Source organism: Carettochelys insculpta, chromosome 31 (assembly GCF_033958435.1).
Source record: "Carettochelys insculpta isolate YL-2023 chromosome 31, ASM3395843v1, whole genome shotgun sequence".
NCBI lineage: Eukaryota > Metazoa > Chordata > Testudines > Carettochelyidae > Carettochelys > Carettochelys insculpta.
Window position 1 is genome coordinate 2,335,912 of NC_134167.1, and position 12,428 is coordinate 2,348,339.

A 12,428-nucleotide genomic window follows, 5' to 3' on the forward strand; every position below is an offset into this window, starting at 1 on the left:
TTTTAAACACAATAATCAAATCATCCTCACTCTCTGCTGCTTAAGTGCGGCATCAATTTTTAAAGCCCCTACTTGAGTTTGCATTAGTAACAGCATATAAAAAATTAATGTACTGTGTGCATTCTGAGGTCCAAATTGATGCCTATTATGTGGGGTTTTTTTTTTATAATTATAGGGTCTGTTTTCTTTTTTTCTGTCTTTCTTTCTTTTTTCTTTTTGGTTAGCTACAGGTAAATACCCTTTTGATCCTTTGATTTGATTTGTCATATAAAATCACTCAGATATTCAGGCTGTATACAGACAAGCGCATCCAAAACCCCCTGCATCTTCTAGTCAGACGGTGACAGATGTATCCTTAGCAGGAAAGTTGTCTAAATATTGATGTGGATGCAACAATCTGTCATATCAATTGAAAGTTTAAAATCTCAACTCCCCTTCCCCCCAATAATTAATGCATTCAGTTAGAGCTTTTTGTTTGTTTGTTTATTACTGTTCTGAAGGTTTTAGCGTAGGTTTTATGCAGTTGAGCTTTTACAGTGTAATGGGAACTGCCCATATGGGGTAGAGGTGATCTTAAATATACAGTAGCATTTTCTCTGAATGATAGGAAATGGAATAAGTCTTTGTCATCATCTTGTTCTACCAATTAACAACTAAGAGAAAACTAGTTGTTATGCTGCTGCCAGCAGCCGACGATGCCCTCAATGCTCAGAGGGTTAAAAGGTATTATAATTTGAACAGAAGTAGTCTCCGGGCCTACAGCTGGCTAATAACAGAGTTGTATTGAGTGCAAGCAAGCCCCACAGCTGTGACTTTCGCCACAAGGCTCAGACTAGACAGGAGCTCTAATCAGCTGGGCCAGGCGGCCACTGGGGCCTGTGTCTTTATCGGCCAGATGGTGTGAATTTAGACACTTTTGTTATGCAATTGCAGGGAGGAGTTGGGGAGAAGAAAACAAAACAAAGGCCACCATGCTGTGAGCTTATTTGAGTTTGAAATTAGAGACAGATTTTTTTTTTTTTAAAGTTGAGAGCTGAATTTTAAAACCATTTTAGTCCGGCTGGCAGGGAGGGGATGCAAAAGCCTTTCTTTGATATGGGGCCCTATCTAGTTTCTAGGGTTGGCTTTGTTGATCTTATTGCTGCTTTGTCACCAGAACACTTCATATTGCATAATTCCCTGCAACCTGTGTGGATCTGTTAGAGAGCTCGAAGCACAGTAGGAATTTATTTTCGTGCCCGTAAGAAGTCTTAAGCCCTGATCCTACAACTTTATGCAAGTGAGCAATTACATGGGGACCAATGGAATGATGCGTGGTTTTGTAAAATTACTCAGGTGCTTAAATATTAGCAGGATCAGGATCTTATTGTCCCCTGAAACCAACATTATGGACACCATAATGTAGTCAATGAGATTTCTACCACTGATTTATTTGGGAGCAGCGTCAGCCCAGGAAAGAACAAGTTTTTATATAATTCGTTTGGAAGATTGTCAGTATGTAAATACTACAGTGATAGAAGGTCCCTTGAAATACTTTGGATAGGGGGAATTGAAGAGTCAAGATGGACTTTATCTGAAATTCTTGATGGGCATATCCTCAAAGGTTGGGAATAATTTGATCCACAACTAAACTTGTTACCTTGTGCAAAGGTGTGATGCTTTCAGTGTAAACTATTTCATGGGTTCTGGGACTCAGAAAGTAGTAAGTTGAAAGGAAATAGGTTAGTCATCTGAAAAAGACATGCTGCATTAGAGGCAAACAAGGAGAAAATGAGTAGTCAGAGAGGTGGCCATGTTAGTCTGTATCGTCACGAAATAAAAAAGCAGTCATGTAGCACTTTAAAGACTAACAAAATAATTTATTGAATGAATATTCGCAAAGTGCATGGCCCTCTGCAGGGCAAAGGCACATTTTTAGTAATATATAATGCTTGAAAGCTCACAAATGTGATAACAAAGTTTGCAAACTAAGTCGAACAATGAGATGGGTTTTACCAGGAAGCAGTTGTCTTGCCTGCCAAATCCATGTCATATAATCTAAACAGCTCTACTATCTGATGACGTGGAAGCATGTGTGGACAAGGAGATTTGGTATAGGCGCTATTGCTTTTCAGTTGAGTGTTGTTGTGATGTTCTAATCCATAGTGCCTGTGGTTAGATGATCTGTAGGAGTTACATGACCACACAATATCTTGTTAGTATTATTGCAAAGAAAGGAAATAACTGAACTTCAATCTTGTTTCAGTCAGCAATAAAAAACGTACATCAGTGTAAAGCTTTCAAAAAATCTGATCTAAGATTTTTTGTTCAGTACTAGCAAGCTGCATGATATATGAAAAACCAGTAAGAGGTTTGCTCCTGATTTCATTTCCAGTTGGTCCTAATATTTGCAGCTTTAAAATAGAAGTCAACCATTCACTCTTCTGAATGAGGGTGTTCTGTGTGTGATTTTTTTTAAGAATAGAAAATCTGAAATCTTTTATTTTCTTACAAAAGTGAGGAACTCTGTAGAAATGACCCTCAGTCAGTGAGTGTTGTGAAAGGTGCGCTCAAAAACAAGTTGGAAATGGGAGTGAGTGGGGGCAGAGTGTGACGGTAGTTGTAAATGACCATAGCTTCACTTAAATCAATGGAGCTATGACAATTTGTGCCAAATAAGTTCCTACCCTTTATTTTAAAAGTAATGGACTCCCTGGGTAACTGTGGGATTGAGGTAAAGGAACGCAAAAAGGGTCGAAATAGTTCCCATTAGAACTGTTAATGAGAGAGATCTGCCTGTTGTATCCCGCCTTGCTGGGCTGTGTATACTCTCAAGGCCATGCTGTTTCTCTTACGCTACAACTTGCTGATCAAATGTTCAATAGCATTCATAGAGTTTTATGTCCGTATTTATATTTCAAGCATTTTGTATCTGAATGTTATTGGCTTCAGGAGAGTTAATCCTTCATATTGTGTTGCCTTGGACTCATTCATGCATTTTTATCTGTTTTTCCTCTGGTCAGAGTAATTCCCTGCGGAAAGCAGCTGAATTCAGGCTAACTAGGAATTTTGAAAATGCGTTCAGCCCCCTCAAAACCGCTGCACATAAAACTCAACAGGCTGGGCCAAGTCCAGCTCTCGGCTACGTTAACAAAAACCCAAGTGCCTTTGCGAAAAGATGCTGGGACTAGCTGCTTGGCTTCGTGCTGCTGGCATAATGGCAAGCGGAAGCCGACCCTTGGGCTGTGGGGACAGAAGGGAATTTTGGTACTGTACGCTTAGAAGTCAAGCAGTTCTGGTGATAAATGTTGTGTCCCTCAGCTGGGTTCCTGGTTATGTCAAATGGAACAGTTTGATTTACCACAGCATCAGGTTTCTCTTAATAGGTCGAAGGGGCTTGCACGTTGCTCCTATGAGATGTTTTTATAATGTAGAGATGGCAAATTCTCCACTCAACCCCCACCTCCTCCGCAAATGTGTCAAGTTCTCAGGTTCTCAGCTGGCATAAATCAGTCTGGCTCCATTGAAATCAGTGGAGCTGCACTGGTGTGTGTCAGCTAAGGATCCTGCCTGCCCTTTGTTTTCAGACAGAATGGGCATGTACAAAGGTCCTGATCTGGTGCTGAGTGTCCCATCTACACTGATGACAATTACAGAGTGTTCTGTTACTTCCCAGAGTCAAACAGCTGCTCTCTTGTACCATATACGTGTGAGCATTTCTAGTGTGCGTGTGTTTATTTTAAATCGGGTCCCTATGCAGTACTTTAATTGTTCTTTTCCTTTGGGGCAAGGACCTAGTTATATTGAAAAGCCCTGGACACACGCATTGCACTGAACATCTAACAGAGAACTTGTATGTTGGTCAGCTGGGTCCAGATTGTATTGTATGTTTATCAGAGAGAGGCTGAGGTTGGCAGACAGTTTCTGTGTAATCACATTGTTGGCCACAGTGTATAAACTTTATATTACATTCCCATTTGTTGATATATGTGGAATAAATGGTCAATCAGTTATTACAGAGACCAATATAGTAGTAGGTTGCTTTTAACCATGGTTTGTCATCAGCTATGCTGCCTTCTACTGGTGGGCTTATAAGCACCTATAACCCTCGCTGGTCATGTCTATTACATGCTTACTACATCTGTTAAACATTTATAAACAGAGCCTTACTATAAAGTGTGACTATATTGCTTTTCCTCTTGGCTGAGATTTTCAAAAGAGACTCAGGGGAGCCAAGCATAGAAATCCCATTGGCATTAAATGGAGCTGGGCACCACTCTGAGAAACCCCCATCCCCTTTGAAAATTTCAGTTAGCATTTTGTGGATGCCACTGACACCCCCATAAAACTTTCAGTTCATCATTTGCGCAAGGCTTAGAGTTGATGGCTTTGCTGTTAGCATTCACAGTAATACTCTCCTTTTGGTTCCTTCCCTCTCCAGCCGGTGTTGTGAAAAGAAAAGTTGTGGCAACAGAAATGAGACTCCCTCGGATCCTGTGATCATTGACAGGTAGGAGATTACGCTCTCTCTTCCACACCACCCAACAAACCAAACCATACCACTGGCTTCGCCTGGAGACAGGCAAGGCTCATTCTTGACAGCTGTCGGCCTCTGCTGTGCTTTGATGTCAGTGCTATACAATCCTAAAGTGCTAGCTGAAGAAATGGTTATTTTGAGCAAGGCTGGGCTTCCCTTGGTGGAATTTCTTATTTTAATGCTGTCCTACATACACCAATTTAAAGCTGACCGAGTATCCTGTGCACGGTAAGTCTATTCACGTGGGATGGGATCCAGCTGGATCACTGGAATAGATAAAGTTTCAAGTAACCTGGCAGCTTCATTAAAATTCCAGAACAAAATAATGATGTTGCAGTTGCGGCTTTTTTGGGAAACACATTATCCAGGTTTTAAATGCATGGTTTTGGAATTACCATAAATCTTATGCAAAACATCAATTTCACATATTTCTTGGCCTTCTGTTTCTCAGTGGGAAGTGTTATGAGTATATATTCAGTGAAAATGTAAGGAGGCAAATTCAAAACTGATAGAAAGGACTTTGGGTTTTTTTTTTGTATTGCACTGTGTGCAATTAGCTTGGTGAATTCATTGTCAAGATATTGAAGCCAAGATCTTAGTAGGATATAAAAGGAGATATAAAAACATGCAACATAATTTTAGTAAATACACAAAAATACACAGCTGAGGGCTTTACATAGAGAGATCTTAAGCCCTCTTGCTTCAAGGCAAATGCTTCTCTTCAGATAAAAGTGTTCAGGAGGAAATGTCCCGGGGACAGGTTATTCTTAGCTACCTATTGCAATGTTTTTTGTGGCAGTGGCTGTAGATAGAGATAAAAAACTGGAGTAAATTGACCATGAGTCCAATTTCTTTGTTCCTCTGTTATGCCTGTACTCAGAGCATCTAACATAACATTATGAGGATAGATTGGTGCTTTTTTTGTGCTGCTACTTGCCGGTGCCTAGTTTGAATAAGTATATCTAATTCCCTTTCCTCAGATTTTTCTACTCAATTTGACCCTTTACAGAGGGTCTGAGTTAGCTGTTTTTTCCCTTTGCCTTTATCGTTGCTTGTTCAGATTGTGACTGAGATCAAAGAGGGACATACCAAAGAACCACAGCATTCTGGGTAGAAAAAGGAAGAGCTGGAGAGGCCCTTTTGCGCTTGTGTGCACTATTTCTAGCCCATATTTCTCCGATCTGATGTCTGGTTTGAGTCCATATCTGTGAATTTTCCAACCTCAGTCCTGCATTTCTTGAGTTTTGCCCATTGCAGCTGAGGAGACAAGGTGCATGGAATGAGGAGTCAGAAGAGTTGGGTCCTGTTCCTGGTTCTTCCCCACACTCAGTGTGTGATTGGGACAAGTAACTTTCCCTCTCTGCAGCTGTTTTCCAGCTGTAAAACCGGAATTGTGCTGCTTTGCAGGACTTTGAGATCAGCAAATGCACAAGGCTAAGTAAAGCAAACTTCTTTGGGACGTTAACTGGTTAATCTGCAAGCATTAGGCTTACCAGTATATTTACCAGTTAAGCAGCCCTGGCCAGTTAACTCCGGTGGTGGTCAGCCATGCTTGGCTGCAACAGCCAGGGCCATGGCAAGGCTAGTGGGCTAGGCAGCGGGACCTAGATTAAAATGGTTAACCAGTTAAGCTCTCTTGTTTAACCAGTTAACTGTTTTTCTTAAGCCAGGCTTTGTAATACTTTATTTCCAAGGGATCTTTAAACACAGTAAGGCTACGTCTACACGTGAAGCCTACATCGAAGTAGCTTATTTCGATGTAGCAACATCGAAATAGGCTATTTCGATGAATAACGTCTACACGTCCTCCAGGGCTGGCAACGTCGATGTTCAACTTCGACGTTGCGCAGCACCACATCGAAATAGGCGCTGCAAGGGAACGCCTACACACCAAAGTAGCACACATCGAAATAAGGGTGCCAGGCACAGCTGCAGACAGGGTCACAGGGCGGACTCAACAGCAAGCCGCTCCCTTAAAGGGCCCCTCCCAGACACAGTTGCACTAAACAACACAAGATCCAGAGAGCTGACAACTGGTTGCAGACCCTGTGCCTGCAGCATGGATCCCCAGCTGCCGCAGCAGCAGCCAGAAGCCCTGGGCTAAGGTCTGCTGCACACGGTGACCATAGAGCCCCGCAGGGGCTGGAGAGAGAGCGTCTCTCAACCCCTCAGCTGATGGCCGCCATGGCGGACCCCGCTATTTTGAAGTTGTGGGACGCGCAATGACTACACGGTCCCTACTTCGACGTTGAACGTCGAAGTAGGGCGCTATCCCCATCTCCTGATGAGGATAGCGACTTCGACGTCTCGCCGCCTAACGTCGAAGTTAACTTCGAAATAGCGCCCGACGCGTGTAGCCGTGACGGGCGCTATTTTGAAGGTAGTGCCGCTACTTCAAAGTAGCGTGCACGTGTAGACACGGCTTAAGTGTCACAAAAACTTTTCATCAGTCATCTTCACTGGTGAGAATTCTTTCACATTTATGACCACACTGGCCTGAACTGGGGCAAAGAGGATCCTTGCCAGAATACGCTAACTGTTTCATAGGAAGCTTCACGAAAAAAAAAAGGGCAGAAGCTGTCCTGTAGCACCTCTAAGACTTACAATGTTATTTATTTATCAATGAGGTTTGTGGGCAAGACGTGAGTCATGCCCACAAAAGCCCATTATCTAATAAATAAAATTGTTTGTCTTTAAGTTGCTCCTGGACTGCTTGTGGTGGGTTTTTTGTTCTGTTTTTTTCTGAAGCTAGAGACTAACGGAGCTACCCCTCACATGAAGCTTGTTCTTCTCTCTAGCAACCATGCAGGAGACTTCTGCCAAACAGACACACATGAGGGGGAATTGATGCATTACTTAGTTGGAACAGCCTGTGTGTACACTTGTCTTTAAAGGTTGTCCTCCAGAGCGGAGGTAGACTCATGTAGGTGGAATATGCCCTGCCACTGGGAAGCGGTGCGGTCTAGCAAGTAGAGTACTGGACTGGGAGTCTGGAAACCCGACTGTTTCCCCACATCTGCCACTAACCTGGGGTATGACCCTGGACAAATTGCTCACTGCTTTGGCATCTGTTTTCACCCCCACCTTTTGTCTCTTTTGTCCATGTGGATGATGAGCTCACCAGGTCAAGAGCAGTTTTAGTTGAAGTGATACTATAAAGTGACTAGAATTAATCCTGCCTGTGGATAAATGGAATTTAATTTTCCAGAATCTGGCAATCTAGCACCTTTCTCAAGCAGCAAAAGCCCTTTTAGGCTTTTTAAACCAAACAAAACTATAGTGAGTGAACGATCACCCCAAATGCTTGTATGTTAGAGAGTCAGCATGTATTCCTGGAATCGGCTGAGATGCTGGCTTCTACTTATTTTAGGGGATTTCACGTTGCTTGTTGGTAAAAAGCAAAATGCAACAGCTAGCCATTCAAGACCAGGTGAAATATCAAGCCTGAAAAACAAGGCACATTCCTCCAGTCCTACATGCCCCAGGGTATTGTAACATTGTGTGGATGTGTATTTGAAAAGAGAGGTTTCTTAAATGGTTATTGTAAATAATGATTTGTTGGTTTAATGTTGGCTTCCTCTGTGTGTGTGTGTGTGTGTGTGTGTGTGTTTGCACATGTGCATGTATTTACTTTAAAACTGTTCTCATAGATGGCTCTACGACAGGTCGAAGCAATATGTAAATATGGAGGTTGCCGTATTACAATGTATCGACTGTGTTGGAGTGAAACATTTATTGGGACAGTCAGTATCACTTACTTGGAGAAACAATGAGAAATCCTGTGGCACCTTGTAGGCTAACAGATTTTGTGGAGCATAAACTTTTGTGCATCAGATGCATGCATGTAGTGGGTCTTTGCCCATTAAAGCTTATGCTCCAAAAAATCTGTTGGTCTATAAGGTGCCGCAGGACTTCTTGTTGTTTTAGTGGATACAGACAAACATGGCTACCCCCTCTGAGGGCAACTGAAGCTCTGGATTGTAAGGAAAGTAGCAAAAGTTCCATCTGCACTTAAAAAAACAAAACAAAACCCTGCAGGCATGATGATGGCACTCTTGGCTGTCAGCAGAGTACCCTCACCTCTGCTCTCTTCCACAGGGCAGATAGGGCTGATTAGTGCTTTCACAGGGCCCCACAAATGTTCTGACATCTATTTGTCATGCAGTTCTGGGGCACTGGTGAGATGTGGTTTCATCCAGTCTGCACTGTGCTACTGAACCACACCAGGGGCTCATCGTGTCATCTGGGGGTTTTCCCAGGAAGCCGAGCAGTGAAGTGGGAGCAGGCTGCCAACCTCCCAAAGGCTGTTCAGGAATTCCCAGCTACTGTAATTGAGTCCTCTGGCACAGGTAACTGATGCCGCGTAGGTGGCCCTTGAGTTGGCAGACTTGAACTGAGTGACTGAGGGGTGTGTGCAGAATCCCTTTCTTTTCATGGGAGATATTGTTAGTCTTGTCTTGAGCGAGGACTGTAGGGTCAGGCCTGGAAGCAGAATGGAAAGGGAGGCAGCTTGATGTTCAGCTGACCAGTGTCCTGGTCCTGAACGAATCAGTGAGAGAAGTGATAGGCACCAAGAGCCTTCCTTCTAGAAGGCAAGGAAATCCAATGTCACCAAGGGACTGATTGGACCGAATAGGATGCACTAGTCCTCCTTTCCCCCCTCATTCCATTCATATGCATTGGGGCTGCTGCTGCTGCTAGGGCTTATGAAAAAAATGTAATTGGTACATAGCGTGGCCCATCTGCATTGCAATTCCTACCCTGATAGGGGAGTGGATTTTAAGATGACTAAAACCAGGTTCCATCTTGCAGCATGGAAGGGACCGAAGGATGCAGCATCACAGCGAAAGGTGCAGTGAGGTCTGGGAAGAAGCCAAGCACTTTTTAGCCTTGTCAGTTTGTTGCCTATATTCACAGTGCATCCACAATGCAAGACGTTGTGGTGTGCTTTGGTTTCAAGTAGCTTCCCCAAGACATTGCGGTAGTTAGTGTAGTGAGAAGTAGTGGAGTGAAGACTGAGAGCCTGATAAAATTTATAGGATACTGCTTTGAGAGTTCTTGGACCAGAGTCTATTGCCATGCTGATGCAGGTTCTGACCTTCCATCTGACAACACGTTCATCTGACCGTGCACTCGGATTCAGCCAAGCGGCTGAAATCCTGGCCCAGATCTTCAGTTGGCATAAATCCTTGGGACTCCTTTGGAATTCAGCCAGTTTAAAGTAGCTGGGAGCTGGTGCCCCTGGTGTTTGAGTAGAGTATTTTAGAATGTTACAACCCATCCCCTTTCATTAGTTTCTGCTTGCACTGTGGCCTGGCGCGTTGACTATTCCACCCATATAGTGCTCTGCAATGACAGTGTGGTGACTTCTGCTGCTGCTGAATTGTGGGTAACTTGTGTTTATGTTTGAGTAAAGCGAAATAGTTCAGTGGGAAAAGTAACATCAGGCAGCCCTGACCTAATCCAGAAATCCTCGTGATGGGGGTGGGGGAATTCTGCTGTACCCTTTGCTTTGGGGTGGCCATTTAGTTCCTAAGGACCTTGTCGTTAGTTTCCCCCAGTCTTGGAAAATCATGTGGTTTTTTTTTTAATATGAATTGGAGCATGACTGTTGCCTTGCTTGCATTCACCATCCAGCCATCTCCCTGGGTAGCGATCTGTAGGTTACCTAATAGGTCCACTCCCTTCCAAGTGAACGCTGAGGCAGAATCCCCCTAAAGACTCATTCTAACCTCAGCAGTAGAAATTGCTTGCTCAGCAAAACGCTGCAGGGCTGTTGCGGTTTTCGGGGCAGGCAGGTGTGCAGAGCTGTTATTGGCAGGCAGACTCTCTCTGTCCCTCCCAGCGCTTCCCCTAACTCATAGCTCTGTGTGTTTACTCTTCAGCACTCGGATAACATTGCCAGCAGGATGTTGGTTGGGCTGTGCCCTCCCTCTGGTGGAAAATTTAGTTGTCTGGCAGGATTTGATTTAATTGTTGGGTGTCTGTTTCTTGGTGCCTGGAATATGGTGCAGAAGGGGATGTCTTTCAGAATAAAACTGGTACATTTCCCCTCCGAGTTCTTTACCCTCTTGGTGGGCCAGAGTCTGATCTCCTTCACTTTGGTCCCAGTTTGAAGACACTGCCTTGAATTGGATGAAAGCACAACAGATTTTCACCAGTGTAACTGAGATCACAATCTGACCCATAGCTATCAGTAATGCAAAACATGCACTGTACTTGTAAGGAAGAATTTTGCCACCCTAATTCCTGCAGTACAACTGTCTCAGCCTTGTATGTGCGGAAAGGGCCAGCTCTCCAAGTGGTGCAAGCCAATATAACTCCACTGGTTTCACAGTATTCATATTTCAGCATGTTCGTGATTTAATGCTCCACCTCAACACCTTCCAGAATGGTTCCTGAATGGCTGTAGCCTCTGTTGTATCATCCCTCCTGCTTTATTTTTGAGCGGTAATCTAGGATGTTGGTAGTGTTATGAGCTCTGTGAAATTATCGTGTTCAGCCAAAGCCAAGGTGGAGCCTTACCCCTGGCTGAAAAGGCCCATAGTCTGGTTGAAGTATTTTGGCATCCTCTGGAATTTAGGGTGTTGTATGAGAGATGAGGATTTTCTTATATGCTAAAAGAAATGCAGGATGACAGGAAAATAGTGCTGGAATTCTTGAGGCAGATCTTTGGAAAATTAAAAAGCCTTCATCTTGCAATAACAACAAGAAGTCCCGTGACACCTTACAGACTAACAGATATTTTGGAGCATAAGCTTTCATGTGCAAAGACCCACTTTGTCAGATCTGGAAGATCCTGAAAAATGATAACTGATAAAAAAGACGATGAGAATTTAACAGAAAGAACAAAAGCAGGAAATAAAAGTTGACAAATCAGCTACATAGGACAGAGGGAGTTGAGAGAGAGGGGGAAGAAAATTACTTACTGCAAATGTCTATTAAGTTAAGTGGGCTGCCTAGGATTCCTACTTAAAATATCAAAGGTGGGGAAGCTGTCCTTGTAATATGTAAGATAATTGATAGCTTTGTTGAGTCCGAGGTGAAAAAGATCAAACCTAAGAATGAACTCCAATTCAGATGTCTCCCTTTGTAATCTGGTGTTAACGTCTCCTTGTTTTAGAATGCACACTTCCAAATTTTGGATGCTATGACCCGCTAGACTGAAATGCTCACTGACAGGTTTATGTGTATTCAGATTCCTAATGTCTGATTTGTGTCCATTCATTCTTTGGCAAAGTGATTGCCCAGTTAGTCTAATATACATAGCAGAGGAGCATTGCTGGCCCATGATGGCAAATATCACATTGGTAGAAGTGCAGGAATATGAGCCCCTGATCGTGTAACTGACATGGTTAGGTCCAGTAATGGTGTCTCCAGTGTAAATATGTGGACAGAGTTGGCAATGGGGTTTGTTGCAATGAACAGTTCCAGGATTAGTATTTCTGTGGTGTGGTGTGTGGTTGCTACTGAGAATTTTCCTGAGGTTAAGCGGTTGTCTGTAGGATAGCATGGGTCTGTTACCCAGGGCCTGTGAGAGTGCAGCATCATGTTCCAATATAGACTGTAGATTGTCAACAATGCGCAGGAGGGGTTTGAGTTGGGGGCTACAGGTGATGGCGAGTGGTGTTCTGTTATTAACTTTCTTGACAATATCTAGAAGTAGTTGGTTTCTGGGTATTTGTCTGGTCCTGCCAATCTGTTTTTTATTTCTCCCGGTGGGTAATTAAGTTTTACGAGTTCCTGGTAGAGATCTTGAAGTTTTTGGTCTCTGTTGGTAGGACTGGTACAGATGTGGTTGTATCTAAGAGCATGACTACACAGCTACCTCTCTGAGAATATTTATGGCTATTAGTGAGCCTAGTTATTTTTCAGTGCCTGGAGTACAACTGAAAGGGAAAATCAGACTTGT

General features: G+C 43.3%; 1 protein-coding gene across 1 annotated transcript in view; it reads left to right on the plus strand.

The window, feature by feature from the left end:
• EBF2 (EBF transcription factor 2) overlaps nt 1–12,428 on the plus strand; it is a 177,961-nt gene that overhangs the window by 5,006 nt on the left and 160,527 nt on the right. Inside the window, exon 6 of the mRNA XM_074981653.1 lies at nt 4,421–4,489. Within this exon, the coding sequence (XP_074837754.1) occupies nt 4,421–4,489 (69 nt within the window). The remainder of the gene's footprint in view (nt 1–4,420; nt 4,490–12,428) is intronic.